The 20037-nt window shown below is 40.9% G+C and overlaps 1 protein-coding gene across 1 annotated transcript in view; it reads right to left on the bottom strand.

Moving 5' to 3' along the window:
• Positions 1-20037, bottom strand: part of PHEX (phosphate regulating endopeptidase X-linked) — a 198516-nt gene that overhangs the window by 127754 nt on the left and 50725 nt on the right. The window contains exons 4-9 of the mRNA XM_060234072.1: positions 11241-11327; positions 10218-10444; positions 9270-9338; positions 5173-5289; positions 3216-3299; positions 2761-2906 (exon numbers count right to left, since the gene is read on the bottom strand). Of these exons, the coding sequence (XP_060090055.1) occupies positions 2761-2906; positions 3216-3299; positions 5173-5289; positions 9270-9338; positions 10218-10444; positions 11241-11327 (730 nt within the window). The remainder of the gene's footprint in view (positions 1-2760; positions 2907-3215; positions 3300-5172; positions 5290-9269; positions 9339-10217; positions 10445-11240; positions 11328-20037) is intronic.

Below are 20037 nucleotides of genomic sequence, written 5' to 3'. Positions count from 1 at the left end.
AGGAGTAGAGTTTTCTTCCAAAGAGAGGGATTGAGAACAATGTGGCTCTGTCTGCTTGCCCTTCTGCCCCCCCCCCCCCCGCAGCTTTCCTCTTGATGAGATTTAAAGGCACACACAGATTCAGAAACACAAACAGTTGCAAACATCTTCTAAACCTGCTGAGGTTTGAAGGCATATATTGATTGTTGGGGCAGGATTTCCCCCTGCCAGCCAGTTGGCTGATGGTGGGGAGGAGCCTTAAAAAGCACGGGATTCCTTGCTTGGACCAGGGGACTGGCAAGCCTACTATAACACCATATTTGCATAAGGATGTATTGAAATGGGTATCATCAGCACATTGCTGACAACCAACCCCAAAACGATGAATGATTGTCCTAAGGGCTTTACATAGAGATTGAAAAGCACAGGAATAGAACTGTGTCCTGTAGAACCCCACAGGTGAAGTCTCTCACTGATAACTGGTTTCCAACAGCAACCCTTTGTGTCTGATCCATGAGGAATTATCTAAACCTGTTCACTGCACATACCCTAATACCTGCTTCTGCCTCCAAGTTCCTCAACAAGATGGCATGATCTTGTTCATGCCTATCACAAATAAACTCCTGTTTGTTCTTCATGATGCCTGTATAAAGCCTTTGTGAGGAAGATTCCCTTGCCCCCCCCCCCGCATTGAGCAAATTATTTTTAAATGAATGAATGAAAATAAAATAGGACCATAAAAGACTGAGAATAAAACATAGCAATATAAAATTATTGATAAAAGTATTCGCTTTACATATATACAGATTTAATCAATCACCTTAATATCATGCAATTAATGTAATTAATGTAAAAAATCTCTATTGACAGCCCTCTTTAAAACTTAATTTCTAGTGACTAAAATTACTACTTCAAATTTTGTTTTCATAGAAAAAGAAATCACAGCTGCGAAACACTGGCTGTGCTAACAACTTCCCTAATATTTATGGGTTTTTGTAACTCAGCACTTTTTAAAAAAACCCAGAAAATCAACTGCATGTTTATTTGCTGTTTCTTTTGTTGTTACTTTTGCCTTATGTGTGACAGAGAATATATGCAAAATTAAAAATAGTTGAATTAAATGAGTTCAAGTACCTTGACATTTATGTTAGCTGCAAAGCTAAACTGGAAACTTTACTAGTAATGTAATTCCTGATGCTTGCTGTTTGACTGAGCTGCAAATTTCTCAAAATAGAAATGAAATTCTGGCTGGGAAGAACCAGAATAATTTTTCATTATGTCTTTATTGTTTTTTAAGGGAATCATAGTTCTAAAGAAATCAGAACATTCCATGGCAACATTCACAGTTCTCAATTTCTTAGCAACGTGTTTTCAATTATAGAAATTGGATGTACTATTCCAAAAGAGAAAGCGTTTGCAGTGACATATTCCCTATGGAAAGAAGCTGTGGCTCAGTAGTGCACCACATGCATTCATTCAAGTCCTTGGTTCAATCCTACGATATCAGAGGATGGTGCTGGGAAAGTCCTTTTCTGGAGCTGATATTCTAGACATATAAAAAAACTGAAATAGTAGGAAGAAGAACTGAATCAAAAACTGAATTAAATAGACCAATAGGAGAAAAACTGAATTAAGAAACTGAGTTAAATAGACCAATAGAAAGAAAACTGAATTAAATAGACCAATAGACTCATTCCTTATACGGCAGCTTCCTTTACTCCTATGATTAAGCATATGAAATACAAGATGCAACCTGCTGGTTTAAAGCTTCAGTCAGCAAGGATTACACTGGATTGCCTCATATTTCAATGGCAGCGGCAGCAACATTTCATTTCAGTTAACCTATCAGTGGGCTTGTGGTAGGCTGGCATGTGCAGAATACTGTGCAGCACCATTGAAGTACAGGTGGAAGGTTTAGAATACTCTTCCCATGGTATAGCCCTTTTTTGCCTCCTCATAATTCCCACCCAAATATTCCTGCAGATAAGCTAGCACACCATCTTAGTCATGAAGTGCTACAGTCCAAAAATTTCTGTGTCTCACAAATTTTGTGGATATCTACGTCAACCTTAAGTCTATGATTCCTTCATGCTGGGATGTGAATTCCAGTTCCTAAATACTAAAAAAATGTCCCTTTCTCTCATTTCCCTCCACCTGGTCCCATTAACAGAATTGTAAAAAAATAATGGAAAAAACAAGAGCCAGAATCGTGTAGTGGTTAGAGTGTCACACTAGGATCAGGGAGATGCAGGTTTGAGCCCTCACTCTGTCATAGAAGCATGCTGGATGATCTTGGGCCAGTGATGGCAACATGTGCCTCACAGGGTAGCTGTGAGGACAAAATAGAGGAGAAGGGAATATAAGCCATTAAGGGTTACCATTGAGAAGAAAGGATATGCTTCAGGAGAAGGGAATAGTGGAGACAAGTCACTACTTTGCACCTTAAAAGTGCTAGATAAATTTTCAAAAAGTATTGCTATTCGGCTTATTTGTGATTTAGCTAGTGCATAAATAATGAAAAATAATGCAAATAATATTAAAGTTTAGAAATAACAGATGCTGTCAGAAGAATACTCCATCCAGTCTGAAGCCATTGCTTCTTGTTGTATGCACTCATTAGCAATGAGTTCCTTCATCTGTCTATTCACACCCATTAATTAGTGGCAGAAATAATGATGAGCATTGAGTTGCTGTTGGCAACTAAGTCTAAACTCTCAAAAGTCAAAACTCTCATGAACATTTTATTGAAGACCACTTTCATAACACATTGGAAATGCTTACTTTTTCCTTTCACTTTCTAGGATTCTGAATAAATCTTTGAAGTACTGGGGCACACGAACAATCACGTTTTCTGAAGCATCTATATCCTTAAGATGAGGGTATAGCTTAGTGTCAATTACCTTCTTGATATACCCCAGCCAATCAAACTGAAAGGCAAATAAAGACATAGTTATTATCTCTTATAAATAAGAACTCCTACTATTCTTACTTGCTTACAAATAGTTAAATGACAAAAGTGTTGCTTATTTTCAAGATCACTGCACAACAGCACAAATATTGTAGAACACAGATAAAAATGCAGCTGTATTTAAAATAATAATAGTGAACACCTGTTTCTCCTAATTTCATTTAAATTGCCATCTTATGCACATCTGAAGCACCTTTCATTTTGAAAAGGTAATTACAGAGTCCAATCAGGCATTAATACTGTCATTTTCCAATTAACTTCAACCAACCTGTGGGATCATGGTGCTAAGCTCTGATAGGTTCATTTTGTTGTACATTAATTCACTGGTTCGATTCTCATGTGGAATGATTATCTGCAGAATACAGATGCAAACAAATTATTATCTTCCCTTAGTTATCTATTGTGGTTTTGGTAACATTCACAAATCTATTAATATATACCTTTTCCAGAAACTATGTTCTAATAAGCAAAAAATTACTGCTGATTTCAAGAAAATCCATAATTAGATTAATAGCAAAGATCCCTTTACATATTTAAATATGATGAAATATATTTTCTTCCATGTAACTCTATTGTAAATGTAACACATTTTATCTAGATTATCCACTCATCCATCCCTCCATTCATTCCAGCCTTACCTCATAATACCCAGCTGCCTCAAATATGACATGAACGGGGTGGCCCAGGCTATCCTGATCTCATCAGATCTTGGTTAGCCCTGGTTAGAACTTGGATAGGAGACCACCAAGGAAGTCCAGGATCACTACACATAGACAGGCAATGACAAACCACTTCTGAATGTTTCCTGACTTGAAAACCCTACAGTGCTGCAATAAATCAACTGCGACTTAACAGCATTTTCTTCTACCACCTAAAATATTTTGTAGGACCAGGCAGTTCTAGATCTAGATCCACTGACCAGTGGATTGCAAAGGAATCCTTATGAACAAATAAGGTTGTTGTCACAAATTACGGTAACATGCAATTAAAGTGAAGCCCACTTCATGAAGTTTCTTGCCACAGAAAGCATATTTCTGCCAAAAGTTTCAGTTTAAAAATTTAAAGTAAATGAAATTCTGAATGACTTAGGAAAGTTTGCATAACTAACCATGTCTGTTGTGTAGCTCCAAACTACTTTTAGTTACTCTTTCAGTTTTCATGTCGGTTAGGCTTGTTCCAAAAATAATCTCAAAGTATCAGGAAAACCAACCAGTCATACTGCACCATTGGTCCACAACATAACTTCTGACTGGTTTGAAGGATTATTTGACTCAATTTATCACTGATCCGAAGAGCTTCCCACATTTTTCTCAGGACTCTTCTTCCCTTATATCAAGGGCTTTCCCCTGTCCAAACACCAATCTGTTTGTCATTCAACCCTTCCAACTATTAAACTCCATAGTAGCTCACCAGTCTACCTTAGCAAGGGTTCTCAATTCCAGTCACATTTGTCACATCTGTAATAACATTTGGTGTTGATTCATTCACACAGACCCCAGTTACTTTTACTTGAACATCATGCACTGGATGATATTAAGACCACAAAACACATTCAAATAAACACTGAAAATAAACCTTTAGAAAACACTGAGTAAATGCTAGAGCATAAAAACATTGCTGTGTTTAGAGAAGACAAAAATAAAGGGGGAACTGTCCAAACAATGGGGTAATGTGGTAACTAAAAATATTTTTACTCCATCTTTTTTAAACCCAAGGTTGTGCTTGTATCTTTTGAACAACAAACAGATGAGCGGCAAAGCTCAGTCTGCCATTAAAAACCCACTCCTTTTTTCCTTGAAACATACTCACTTGCACTCATTACTCACCTGATGGAGAACCATGTTAAACAGTTCTCCAAGCCCTTCAAGAGAGCCAGTTTGGTGTAGTGGTTAAGTGTGCAGACTCTTATCTGGGAGAACCGGGTTTGATTCCCCACTCCTCCACTTACAGCTGCTGGAATGACCTTGGGTTAGCCATAGCTATCACAAGAGTTATCCTTGAAAGGGCAGCTGCTGTGAGAGTCCTCTCAGCCCCACCCACCCCACAGGGTTCTGTTGTGGAGGGAAAAGATATAGGAGATTGTAAACTGCTCTGAGTCTCTGATTCAGAGAGAAGAGCGGGTTTTAATCTGCAGTCGTCTTCTTCCGTCCTCTTGCTCCCAGCCCAACAGATATGCCAGCTATCACAAGCCTAGCTAAAAACACATATTTTACAAGGATACTAACCTCAGCAATTTTTACTTCCAGTTTAAGCACAGACTTCATGTCCATCTCAGCACGTGAAGCATTGGCACCCAAAAACACAGCGGTATCCACCATGAATTGCAGAAGGGCATCTCTGTACTGCAATGGGAGAAGAATTCAATTACCATTACAGTGTTCTAAACAAATTTTAACATTTCCCAATTAATTTCCTATTGTGCACCAAACAACACATGAAAATTAAATGACCAAGAGTCAATCAGAAGCTATTATCATATTTTCATTTTAAATTTCATGTTTATCATACTATACTAGGAGTAAGACCCATTGTGAAGAAAAATAATATGGGCTCTAGAAGAGGGCTACAGGCAAGTAAATGCAGAACTTTACATTTATCCCTGTTAAAATTCATTTTATTGGTTTTAGCCCAGTTTTCCAGCTTTTCAAGGTCATCCTGTATCCTGTTTCTGTCTTCTACTGTATTTGCAACCCCTCCCAATTTAGTATCATTGGCAAATTTAATAAGCATTCCCTCTATTCCTTCATCCAAATCATTGATAAAAATGTTGAACAAAACAGGTCCTAGGACAGATTCTTGAGGCACTCCACTTTTCATTCTTCTCCAAGAGAGTGAGGAACCGTTCACAAGCACTCTTTGGGTGCGATCTGTTACAGATCCACCTAACAGGATCCAAATCACATTTTACCAACATGTCAACAAGGATAGTATGTAGAACCTTATCAAAAGCCTTACTGAAATCAAGATAAACAATGTCTACAGCATTCCCCTGATCCAGCAAGGTAGTCACTTTCTCAAAAAAGAGATCAGGTTAGTCTGGCATGACTTGTTCTTGAGAAACCCATGCTGGCTCTTGGAATCACAGCCATCCTTTCTAAATGTTCCAGGACTGACTGTTTGATGATTTATTCTAAAACTTTTCCAGGTATAGACGTTAAGCTGATGGATCGGTAGTCACCTCCTTTTCCCCGTTCTTGAAGATAAGGACAACATTCACTCACCTCCAATCTTCCGGCACCTCTCCTGTTCTCCAAGATTTCTCAAAAATAATAGCCAGAGGCTCAGAAATTACATCCGCAAGCTTTTTTTAGAACCCTGGAATGCAGTTCATCTGGTCCTGAGGACTTAGTTTCATTTAAAGAAACCAGGTGTTTATGTACTACACCTATGCTGATCCTAGGTTGGAACTTCATACCCTCATTATATGTTCTTTTTTTGTCATGTTGAGCACTGTTTCCCTCAGAAGAGAAGACTGAGGAGAAGTAGGAAATGAGCAGTTCTGCCCTCTCTTCATTATAATAATAATAATAATAATAATAATAATAATAATAATAATAATAATAATAATAATAATAATAATAATAATAATAATAATAAATTATTTATATCCCGCCCTCCCCGCCTAGGCAGGCTCAGGGCGGCTAACAACATTTATAAACATACAATACAATAAATATAAAACTTTAAAATTAACATTATTTAAAAACCAGTCAGTATACAATTAAAATTTAACTTACCTCTTACAATTTCACTTTCCTGCTCTCACAATAGGCCTACCATGTCCTTGCTCTTTTTCTTACTCTGAACATAAGAAAATAACCCTTTTTTGTTGTTTTCAGCATCTTTGGCCTGCCTAAACTCATACTGAGCTTTAGCTTTCCTAACTTTTTCTCTACAAGCGCTGGTGGGTAGGAAAGCTACAAGCAGTAGTACCTTTTTCTTTGTAAACCCCAGAGAGCGCTGAGGTCAGCTGGAAAGAACGAGCTGAATATCCCTGGGCCAAGGGAGGCCAGATTGAAGTCCACCCGGGATCGGGCCTTCTCTATAGCGGCCCCCCTACTGTGGAACCAACTCCTGGAGGAAGTACGGGCCCTGCGATGCTTAGATCAATTCCGCAGGGCCTGTAAGACCCACCTCTTTAAAACAGCCTTCACATAATACCGTGCCAAGAAAGTCCTGCTGGATATGTTCTATGTTTTATGTTTTAATCACTGGATTTTATGAAAGATCTTAATTATAGCACCATAATCTTAAGTTTAATGTAATTTTAATGATTTTAAGGATGATTTTATAACTGAGATTGTATATGAATTTATAACTGATTGCACATGGTTTTATTGTATACTGTATTTACATGTTGTGAGCCGCCCTGAGCCTGCTTGCGGGGAGGGCGGGATACAAATAAAAAGTTATTATTATTATTATTAAAATATGTATGCCACTTTTGTTTGAAGAGGATCACAATTCCAACCAATACAAATAAGAAAAGCAAGGGAGGAGGAGAATAACAAGAAGAAGATTGAAATCAAAACTCATTTTGGCAATTGGAAGGAAAAACATTTACATGGGCAATATTTCAAAGACATGGAGAATAAAATTGATTGTGAAAATACTTGGAAATGGCTCCAAACTTCAAGAAAGAAACAGGTCTCATTCTAGATGCATAAGAGCAGGCACTTGAAACAAATAGTTGCAAACCCAGGATTGCCAGTGATACAGCAAATGTCGACTTTACAAGACGAAGGATGAAACAGTCGAACACATGATCACAATAGAGTTGCACCTATATTGCACAGGAATTTTTGCAAGAAGTAGGGCTTACCATCATATAAAAATTCTTGAGAGGAAAAACTAGACAAGATCATGGAAAATGATGAAACAAACATCCTTTGGGGCTTCCAATTACAGATAAAAACCTGGAATATAACATCCCTGATATCACGATAGTAGAAAAAATGAGGATCACTGGATTATTGACATTGCAATCCCAGGAGACAGCAGAATAGGGGGAAAAAGAACAGAAGAAGACCTATGACTAGAGTTAACGTCTAGATGAAGATGTCAATTGACTTACAGACTTAGAAGCAGGCCTAATTTTGGGCAGGAGCTCACAGGAACAGAGCTCCAGAACATCTAAATGTTATTGTGCTCTTTTTCTTCTCTCCCCCCTCCAAAAAATACTTGCTTCTGTGCTCCATTCAAACCCCCTGTGAAAATTTTGCTCAACTGAAATTTGACAAACTTTCTGACATTTTTCTCCACAAAAAATGGGAATATAACCAAACCATATAAAGCAGACAGATGGAAATCTTCATCTTGCCACTGTGGCCACATAGGAGAAAGTGATTTAAAAGGTATTATGAGATTAAGGTTTTATTATGACAATTATAATTCAAGAAGCATTTTAAGGAAGATGCTGAGCTGATATAATTTAGTACACCTTCTGGTAATGTCAGGGTTGTGTGGCATATGCAAATGAGTTGTGCTAATGAGCTCTGGCACCTCTTTTTCTACATAATGATCCCTGCTTAGAAGGGTATAATGCTGTTTGAGGTTGCACAGTGAATTTCACAACTGTACCTGGGAAATGCATTCTACACATGGATCGGCAAGACTGAAAAGGCTTTCTCTCTGAAGAAAGGCATGTGATTAAGATCTTAAAGAGAGAACAAGTTTAAATACGGGAAAGTGGTCCTTCAAGTATTCAGGTCTCATGCAGTTTAGGGTTTTGTATGTCAAAGCCAGCACTTTGAACTGTGCTCAGAAGCAACCAACAACTAGTGCATGTCTTTAATCAGCACATTCCAATTAACAGTCTCCTTGCTGCATTCTGAACTAGTTCAAAAGTAGGCCCCTGTACACCATATTACAGAATCTGAACACAACTGTCCCTGCAGCATGGATTACATTCAAGCATATCTGTGTCTGTAAGAGGCTACATCTGGTGAAATAGCCTAAACTGATGAAAAGTGTCTCATGCTACAGATGCTACATTTTTATGCAGGCACCAGAAGTCACATGGCCTGTAGCCAGAGAGCCTTTACAGTCCACATTGAAGGCATGCAATTGGGATCGATACATTGTTAAGGAATTAACCATGATTAAGGGAGAACAGGGATGGGAGAGAGGAGATAATCCGCAGACAGCAGAGAAACAGCTAAAATGAAGATAGCTCAGGAGAGCTGACTCTTTGATCCACTATAAGCTCACAAGTGAGAAATGCTAAACAATATTGACCAATATAGTGACATTGAAAATAAAAGCCCTTAACAAAGAAATTATTTTAATATACAAAAGCAACACTGATGCAAATAATACTCACAGATTTAGCTTCTGTTGTGTTCTCCAGGTAGTCCTCCCGTGCTGATAAAGAGAGTGATGCTTGGTCTAGCTATTTAAAATGTACAAAGAAAAAACTGTTTTTTACTATTTACATGTATGCAACTCAGCATGCTGAAGGAATAGGAAAAGATACATCAAAATCTAAAAATCAAAAACATAATTGTTTAGCTTCATTAAATAATAAATAATATAGTTATCATTTTCAGATATCATAACAGGACCTAATTTCAAGACAAGACTTTGTTTTCTATATGAGAACAGCCTGTGCCAGAGACTCCTCAAAATATAAATGTGTTGTTTGGTGTGTTCAGTCTGGCAATTCATTCAATCATTCAGTAACAAAGTAGAATATTGGCATATACGTTCTGTTAATCATATTGCTAATCCAATTAGAGATGGGTTTAATGTGCCCTATAGTTACATGTGCTGCACTGACTTTCAATCATTCATGTACATATACACTAATAATCAGATTCCACGGAGATATTGTTGAACATAGTGGGAGCGGGCTGATAGCTCCAATCAAGAAAATTAGCTGAAGGGTGGATAATCATGAATTAGGTTCAATTTCAAAAAGTCATTACAGAATTACTTCTCTTTTTTGCATTTCATGAATAGGAAAGAGTTATTTCTGCTATGTATAAAAGATTTTATTTGATGTTAAATTAAATCACCCAGTCTGCTAATTAAAACTTCACTTTTCAGAAAGGAATCTGCATGATATGTACAAGGTTAAAAGGTCTTGTATCTAAGTGTGTTGCAGGTTCTTGTTCCCTGCACAATGAATTGGCCAATCATGATGGAAGGTCAGAAGAGAGACATGGTGGATTAGGGCATACACTGATTATTGCTTAAGCATGAACTACTATCTGTTACAAGTGAGCCAGTGAAAACTTTCATCCTACCTGCATGGCTTCCTTATCCGTACCTTTATGATGTGTTCGTTAGAGATCTTATCATCAAAACCCACATATAGTCGGATGAAAACAGAACTGCTATACTGGCCACGAAGAGTAGCCAGGGTCTGGAGCATGCTGAACTTTCTTTCTGACCACAATCCTTCAGGCCCAAGATTTGATTCCAGCACAGGCCAGCGGAAAGGAGAATGTTTCAGCAAGTTTAAGAGAGGTCTTGCATCAGCCTTCTCTATCTTATCTGAGGAGGGGGGAAATGAGGTATGATAAGGAATAAATCCCTGGTAAGCCCAATTTAACAGTGCCCATTAAAATATATACACTGTGCAGACAACAGTAGATGGTGTATGAACAAAATAAATTAACCTTCATTAATATCACTTACCAGAGTTGCAGAGGTAACCCTGTAGGGTGATAGGGTTGCCAGCTCTGGGTTGAGAAATGCCTGGAAATCTGGGAGGTGGAGCCTGAGATGGGTGGGGCTTGAGGAAGGGAGGGGCTTCAATGGGATATAATGCCATACAGTCTACCTTCCACAGCAGCCATTTTCTTCAGGTGAACTGATCTGTCACCTGGATAGCTGTTGTAATAGCAGGATATTTCCAGCCACCACCTGGAAGCTGGCAACCTTGTGGGGTGCACTTAGAAGACATGCATAACAGAACTCTATGATGGTAAGGCTTTATGTATGAGTAACTTACAATGCAATCCTAAGAACACTCTCCTGGGCATAAGCCCAATTGAATAGAACTTAATAAGATTCTTAGTAGACCATTTTATAATTACTCCCTGTGTGGAACACCTTCCTGAAAGTGCAGCCTATTAATCACTGGACTACTGGGAAGAAAGCATTAGCTTTAAAATTCAGTCTTCCCAAAACTTGTGCATGTTTTGATTTGAAAAGAAAGATGGGATTATCTTTGAGCCTCCATATAGTCCAACTTCTTGAAAACAATTGAAATTAAAAATGTACATCCAAGTATTAAACATTTTCAGTTCCTTACTTACAGCCCTGTAAATAAAAGTGAATTACTTACGCTCATTCATACATGAAGAATAAAGTATTTTGGCCTTCTGTACTGCTTCACTATCCCGCCTTTTGCTCAGAGGTTTCTCAAGGAGGACTGAAAAGTAAATGAGAGGACATTTTCCTTCAGCCACTCGGCAGTTTCATTTTCATCAGTGTGTTTCATCAAAGGAATGTGTTTCAGTGGTAGAGCACACTTAATTGTTGAATAAGAGGATTCCAGACCAATTGGAAATCACTGTTATGCACCCTAGGAACATGTCTCCTTCAGCCTTAGGGAACAGTGCAGGTTTTGGCTTCATATTGGTGAGAGAGCTGCTACAGGACATTACTCAGCATGTTCTATAGCAAAATCCAGCTTCTATAAATAGACTTCTGATTCAAATTAATCCCTAGTCTCCCCGCCCCCCCACCATAAAAAAGAGAAAAAGACTGCAAACAGCAACCTTTGAGCCACATGTTCACAAGATTTTCTTCCAAAATTATTCTTCATTCTGAAAACATGTAAAACCTACTTAATGAACTGATGGATTTAGAGCCTGAGATTTTGTATTCCAATGTTCTATTAAGAAAACTCTTTTAAAAAAAAACCCTATTTGACAAATATTCCTTTTATAATACATCATTCAAGTGCCACATTCCAAATTCTTTTGTACCAGTCCATTATCGCTGGTGGGTTCTTTCATTTTCAAGGTCTTGCTATGAACATTCTTCTCTACAATCAGCAAAGATGTAAGTTATTTCATAATATGAGTCCCAACATAATTCTTTAAAAACACCCAACAAAAGGGGAGGGATGGTGGCTCCGTGGTAGAGCATCTGCTTGGGAAGCAGAAGGTCCCAGGTTCAATCCCCAGCATCTCCAAAAAAGGGTCCAGGCAAATAGGTGTGAAGAACCTCAGCTTGAGACCCTGGAGAGCCGCTGCCAGTCTGAGAAGACAATACTGACTTTGATAATAATAATAATGATGATGATGATGGACCAAGTGTCTGATTCAGTATAAGGCAGCTTCATATGTTCACATATATAAAGCATCTTGGGACTCCAATGGTATTTCATATCCAGCAATATCGTCTATCAGTTCCAAATTGTTTACTGCAAAGGTAAATTCAGAAGATATTTCAACAACAACAAAAGCTAAATTTTATCTGCATATCAAGCTTGGCAATGCCAACAATTTGCATTGTCTAATCATAAAAATGTTTCAACCTCAAAGGAGTCAAGTACCATCTCAACTAGAACAGTAGTTATCAGATAGTGGTAAGTGTACCACTGGTGGAAGTCTAAGTAGAACACAGTCTAAGTAGAATACATTTTCATGACATTTACTAAGAATTTGCTCTCCCTCAATCCTCATGCCCGCCTGCAAGTGTGACATGCAACCTCTTGCTGACCTTACTTGCCATGGATTATCCATCTGTGACCTTTTGGTCTACCTACAGTAACCTAAAATATTTGGAATTTCTCCAGTCGGGGAAGTTATCCAAGCTGGTTAAGTCACACCTCCTCTTGCTCCAGGCAGAGCTATTCAAATCTTTGTGAGACAGACCTGGACAGAGCAAGACCACCTCTCCAGTTTTAATAGACCTGCCACTCCAAACAGGACACATCAGCCTAGGCTCTTATAAGAATTTTACCGAGATCTTAATTAACTAGTGGGACTCAGAAGAATAGAAAGAACGGATGGAGATAAGACCTCCAAGAAGGTTCCATCTAGAGAATTCAAAAAGAGAAAGGAGGCAGTGACAAGAGAAAGTCTCCTCCAGCCTGGAACTTGAGCATGGGAAAGAAGCTAGGGATAGATTGAGCACTGGCATCTAGTGCCAAGGACAGAGCAGAATGATCCAAAGCTTCATATTGTGCCCCCATGACTTGCTGCATGAGGATAGATAACAACAGCCCAAGTGGAGCAGATCACAACAGTGGTTGTCTGACAAAACCCAGATACCACAGGGTCAGGAGGCAGCATGTAAGTCAACGTGTGAACCACTGGGCCTCTTAAATTCTACACTAGACCTTGTCCCTTGCATACTACCACACCAGAAGGACATCAGCAGGAGGCAACACAAGCGGATAACACCCCCCCCCCTTTGGTATTGAGATTGTTAAAATAGTGGTCTTTATGAAGGAACCTAATCAAGGGTGTGGCCTTCCTACAATCATCCCACATTATGCTGACCATAAATGCAAGCAAAAGGGGGGATTACACCGCAGAAACCAAGTGGCTCAAGGCAAGCAATCCTCCTCAAAAATGGGGAACAGCATCAGATGGCTGGAACTGCAAGCAGTCAGGCTACTCCTAATCGCCTTCTGAGACTCACTGGGAGATGAGAATGTCCGGGTGAAAACCAATATGATGACAAAGGCAACTGTCAAGGCAGTACCAGAGACATCTCCCTTTACAAGGATGCAGAGCTTCTCTTACTTTGGACAGAATAGCACCAAACAGGCCTGAGAGCTCAGCACCTTCAAGGCCTCTCAAATATCCAAACAGATTGGCTGAGCAGGAGGGACATAGGCCCAAGAAAATTGGCACTAAACCATGACACCTTTTGGGAGAACTCTGCCCAGTTCAGGATCCTAATGGATAGGGTTGCCAAGTCCAATTAAAGAAAAATCTGGGGATTTGGGGGATGGAGCCAGGAGACTTTGGGGGTGAAGCCAGGAGACATTAGGGGTGGAGCCAAGAACAAGGGTGTGACAAGCATAATTGAACTCCAAGGGAGTTCTGGCCATCACATTTAAAGGGACAGCACACCTTTTTAAATGCCTTTCTTCCCCAGGAAATAATTAAGGATAGGGGCACCATCTTTTGGGGCTCATAGAATTGGAATCTCTGGTCCAATCATTTTGAAACTTGGGGGGTATTTTGGGGAGAGGCACTAGATGCTATACTAAAACTTTGGTGCCTCTACCTCAAAAAATAGCCCCCCTCCAGAGCCCCCAATACCCACAGATCAATTCTCTATTATTCCCTATGGGAATCGTTCTCTATAGGGAATAATAGAGTGCCCAGTAGACATTTCCCTACCCCCCACGCTTTCTAAAAAGGGGGGAGGGCCTCCAAACCAGGGAATCCCCTGCCCCCTCCCTCTCTCACACACACAAATACTTACTAGATCTTCTTCCTGCAGAACTTTACTTGCTGTGAAAACGAAAGCAAAAGAAAAGGAGGGGCCGTTCTCCATGGAAACTATTACTGACCCTTTCCAATGAAGCCCTTCCTGTTTCCTGTGCAGCCTTAAAGGCACACATTCTACAAATGGATCAGGAGCTCTACAACTACATGATGCCTACACGCATATTCTCTCCTCCCACTTCCAGATTTTTGGAGAGCAGGGGAGGAGGCTGCAAATGCAGGGGTCCCCCGCCAGTGCAGGGGAGTTGGGAAGCCTAATAATGGACCTGCTGGCATTGCAGCAAAACCACCAGGTTCCCATCCAGGTTCCTGGAATCACAAGCAGAGTGGAACCACAACCAATGGCCAGGGGGCTTGAAATATGCCTTTCCCCCAACCCCCATGATCAGCAAGTGTTGAACAAAGTGCAAAGAGTGAGGGCAGAGATGATCTTCATTGCCCCCTCTTAGCCAAGACATCCATGATTATTGGAGGTGGTCAAGATGTCTGTGGATGTCCTGTGGCATCTTCCAGTGAAGGCAGACCTTTCACAGGAACCAGTACTGCACTCGGATCCAACCTGGCTTCAACTGACAGCATGAAGGTTGAGTGGCAGGAACTAAAAAAGTGTGGCTTACCTAAGGAAATGTCATGGTGCAGGTGTGGAGGCTAGCAACCAAATTTATTTTATTTTATTTTATTTGTATCTCACTCCATTTCCCGGAAGAAAGACTCAGGACACCGTACAACATGTAAATATGCATTAATATGTAATAAAATACATACAATAACATTAAGCCTCAGTACTATTCAGCAATTTGATCTATTGTTGGATGGTGTCATACATCTATCCCACAAATAGCTGGGGTAGCTATGCATACAGTCCATATTCCACCCATTGGTATCTTAAACGGGAGAAAATAGTGGTTAGAATTTATAACTGTACTTGATCTGCTTACAGGAAATGGGCCAGCAAGCAAAGCATGGGCTCCTTAAAGCTGTCCTACTAGGATGTTGTTCTTGTCTTGCAAGATTGGAAGCAAGGACTAAAACCAAATATGCTAAAGAGACAAGAAGCAGCTCTTATCAACAGTCCTGGAAGGCAGAAGGCTCTGCAGCTTATCAGCTAATAAGTACATTAGGAAATTCCTTAAGGCAATGGTGCAACTAGCAGCCATAGTGGGACATAGATTTCCCACCTGGACTCTAACTAAAGTCTTACGACTGCCATTAGAGCCACCAAAATCCATGGAGCTAAGATTTCTATTATGGAAGGTTGCCTTTCTGGAGGTGACCTCCACTAGGAGAATTTCAGAACTGGGGGCCTTGTCAGTTAGAAGGTAGCTATGTGTGTTCCACAAGGACTCTGTAGTACTTAGAACAGACCCATCCTTTGTGCCTAAAGTAAAGTTAACTTGGCTTACCATTTGAACAAAGAGCTATCCTGCCCGGTTTTGCCCCAACCTTTGCACTTGAGGGAAAAGAAATGGCATTAGCATGGGCTCTGCACATATATATACACGTAGCATAGAACAACTGAGACTGACAGACAGTTTGTTTGTTTCACATAGCACAGCCATCCTGGGGTGAAATGTCTCAAAGGCCATTTGGATAAACCTCTTGCATACATAAAGCCTATGAGATCATGGCTTGTGGAGACCACATTTCACCAGAGTGGTGGCCCCCTTGATGGCCTTCTCCACCAGGGCTCCCATAGACAAGATCTGTAGAGCAGTCACCTGGTGATCTTTTCTACCTTCTTAAGGCACAAGAGGATTGACCAGTAGGACCAGTTTGGGCAGTCCTTGGGAGAAGAATACTACAGCAAGTAGTTGTGGTGAGACTGGAGTAAGGAGTGCCTTGGCTAATACAACCCAACCCGTCAGCTAACTTTGGCATATAACTAGCTTGGATGACTTCTCCCACTGAAGGAGAACAAAACACTGGACTTACCTGAAGGTTTTTTCTCTTCAGTGGGGTAAAGTCATCCACTTGCTACCTCCCCCCCCCCCAAAAAAAATGGAAAGTAGAAAGAGAGGCAGAGGTACAGATTGCTTACTACTACTGAAGGGAGTTGAAGGCCAGATAGGGCTAGGCTACGGGGTGACTAGAGTGGTAATCTCAGTCTGTCCCAGATCAGTTGCACATATATTTGCATAGCTCTGTTTGTAACAAGAAGAGGCATGACCTAATCAGCTTAGATAACATTGCCCCATTGAAGAGAACAAACCTTCAGGTAAATCTGATGTTTCATTTTTATAATCCCCTTTTCCTCCTGTCCAACAGCAAATGTCTTTGATTTGCCACTTCCTGCTGATCTTTTTTTTTTTTATTTGCCACTTCCTGCTGATGCTTTTTAACTTGTTCATTAACGATTTGGAGTTGGAAGTAAGCAGAGAAGTGGCTAAGTTTGCAAATGACACTAAATTGTTCAGGGTGGTGAGAACCAGAGAGGACTGTGAGGATTGTGAGGCACTCCAAAAGGATCTGTTGAGGCTGGGCAAGTGGGCATCAACGTGACAAATGAGGTTCAATGTGGCCAAGTGTAAAGTAATGCATATTGGGGCCAAAAATCCTAACTATAAATACAATTTGATGGGGTGTGAACTGGAGGAGACTGACCAAGGCAGAGATCTTGAGGTCGTGGTAGATAACTCACTGAAAATTTTGAGTCAGTGTGCGACTGCAATAAAAAAGGCCAGTGCCATGCTGGGAATTATTAGGAAGGGAATTGAAAACAAATCAGCCAGTATCATAATGCCCCTATATAAATCAATGGTGTGACCTCATTTGGAGTACTGTGTACCGCACCTCAAAAAAGATATTATAGCATTGGAACAGTGCAGAAAAGGGCAACTAGAATGATTAAAAGGATGGAACACTTTCCCTATGAAGAAAGGTTAAAACACTTGGGGCTCTTTAGCTTGGAGAAACGTCAACTGAGGGGTGACATGATGGAGGTTTACAAGATTATGCATGAGATAGAGACGGTAGAGAAAGAGTACTTTTCTCCCTTTCTCACAATACAAGAACTCATGGACATTCAATGAAATTGCGGAGCAGTCAGGTTAGAACTGATAAAAGGAAGTACTTCTTCACCCAAAGGGTGATTAACACATGGAATTCACTGCCACAGGAGGTGGTGACAGCTGCCAGCATAAACAGCTTCAAGAGGGGATTGAATAAACATATGGAGCATAGGTCCATCAGTGGTTATTAGACACAGCATATTGATGGAACTCTCTATCTGGGGCAGTGATGCTTTGTATTCTTGGTGCTTCGGGGGGAAACAGTGGGAGGGCATCTAGTGTCCTGGCCCCGCTGGTGGACCTCCTGATGGCGCCTGGTTTTCTTGGCCACTGTGTGACACAGAGTGTTGGACTGCATGGGCCATTGGTCTGATCCAGCATGGCTTCTCTTATGTTCTTATTTTATCTACCAAGGATTATCCATTGTGCTTCTGAAATTTTTCTGACCTTAAAACTTACTGTAAATCAGGTCTTGAATTCAGCAGGAGCTCACAGGAGTGCAGCTCCTGAACCTTTCTGATGGTTCCCCCTCCTCCTTCCCACCTTGTCCACTGAATAGTAGGTGAAGCTGCATAACAATCCATGGATGAGCTCAACCACCTATTTTTCTACAAAAAAAAAATTCTACCCCTGCTGTAAATTATAAATATAATTGAACAAATGGGGGACTGACAAGGATTTGCAGGGGGCATTCATTTTTCTCCTCTGCTATTATTTCCACTTTTTCTTTCCTGAAAGCCCCTATAGCAGGGGTATCAAACATACAGCCCACAGATTTGGATTTGGTCCCTACAGGGTTACTATCAGGCCCATGAGCTGTTTCCCCCTCCCTGTTTCCAGCATTGGAGCTTTCCAGTTCTAACAGATGGGGGGAGATAAACCTTAGAGCACAGCTTGCATTCTTTATTAGTTGAAGGGAACAAGAGTCCAGTAGCCTCTTATCAACCAACAAAATTTGTGGCAAGGCATGAGCTTTCATGAGTCAATGCTCACTTCTTCAGGTACAGTGAGAATGTGAGTCCATCTGTCCTTATATCTTGGGGAATGAAGTGATTTCAAATGCCAAATGGCAATAGCAGGCATTGGTAATAAGAGAAGAAACCTAGGTCTCAATTCAGCCCAGAAGGATGCATTACTTTGAGCTTCATTATCAGTTGCAATTTAGCAGTCTCTCTAGTCGCCTGTTGAAATTCCTTTGTAAGAAAACTGCTACTGAAGAGGTCAGCAGCTGAATGTCCTGGAGGGTTAAAATGCTCCCCCTCTGGTTTTTGAATATGGTGAATTCTAATAGCAGTAGAAAGAGTCCAGTAGCAAAATTAACAAAATTTGTGGCAGGGTATGTGCTTTCGTGAGTCACTGCTTACTGGTTCAGGCTTATTTCCATATATTCTTTACATCCTCCTGTAACAAACTGAGACCTAGATTTCCTGTCTCATTACCAATGCTGATATCTCCATGCCTGCTACTCCTCTGCATATTACACCTAATCCAATCATACCTGCTATTGCCATTTGGCACCTTAAATCATCTTTATAAAGTTTACATCTCTGGTGCCTCGTGTTACATTTTCTGGCACACGTGCCCCGACCTGACAAAGTGACATTTATGTCAGATCTGACCCTTGTAACAAATGAGTTCAACACCTCTGTCCTATAGTCTCTCCTGTCTTCCTCTCTTCACACCCATCAACCAGGCTACCTTTATCTTATCCTTAGTCTACTCCCATTCAGGGCCAGCACATAGGAGTAGGCCAGATAGGTGGCTGCCAAGGACACCACCTGGCCACAGGGGCAGGTGCCCCCTTCCCCTCCCCACTTGCACCATCCCCACTGTGCACCAGCTCTGCCCAGACCTGGGTGGTGTCAGCACACAATATGTTCACTTGGCTCAGAAGCATTTGAAGCAGTTCTGAACACTTCCAAAACCCCGCGCCCCACCCAGGTCTAGGCAGGGCCGGCACACAGCAAGGACAGCAAGGAGAGAGGGCACCTGCCCCTGTGGCCAGGTGGTGCCCTAGGCAGCTGCTATCTGACCTACTCCCATCCAAGTCTGGAGGGAACTGAGCAGGGCAAATGCCTCCAAAGTGAGCAAATGCAGCGCGCACTGCCCCTGCCCAGCCCTCCCAGGTCTGCAGCCCTCCTGGGCTGAATGGAAGCTACGGGGCAGCACAATCCCCTTGCCTGAAGCGCCAGAAGTGCCAGCACTGTTTCTATTCCCCTGGCAGCCTCTACCCAAGAAACCATGTCCCAGTTGTTTGATGCCAGTCACCACAGCGTGCAGGGGCATCACATTTGCCCCTGAATCCCCGTCACCACACTATTTCCTCTCCCTCTCCCATAACCCTTATATTCTTACCACTCCCTGTTTCCTTTTCTTCTTCCCACCCACCCACCATCCTACCTTTTATCTGCCCCCATATTCAACTACATTTATTATTTCATTTATATCCCACCTTTCTCAACAATAGGGACTCAAAACAGCTTACATCATTCTCCTTTCCTCTATTTTTTCCTTATCTGTGAAGTAAGAATGTGTAACTGGTCAAGATCATCCAGTGAGTTTCTATGACAGAATGGTGATTCAAACCTGGGTCTCCCGGATCGTAGTCTGAAACTCTAACTACTACACCACACTGGCTTTCTCAGCCACAGCCACAGCC

This window comes from Heteronotia binoei, chromosome 3 (genome assembly GCF_032191835.1).
Source record: "Heteronotia binoei isolate CCM8104 ecotype False Entrance Well chromosome 3, APGP_CSIRO_Hbin_v1, whole genome shotgun sequence".
Taxonomy (NCBI): Eukaryota; Metazoa; Chordata; class Lepidosauria; order Squamata; family Gekkonidae; genus Heteronotia; species Heteronotia binoei.
This window is presented reverse-complemented; position numbering and strand designations above follow the sequence as displayed.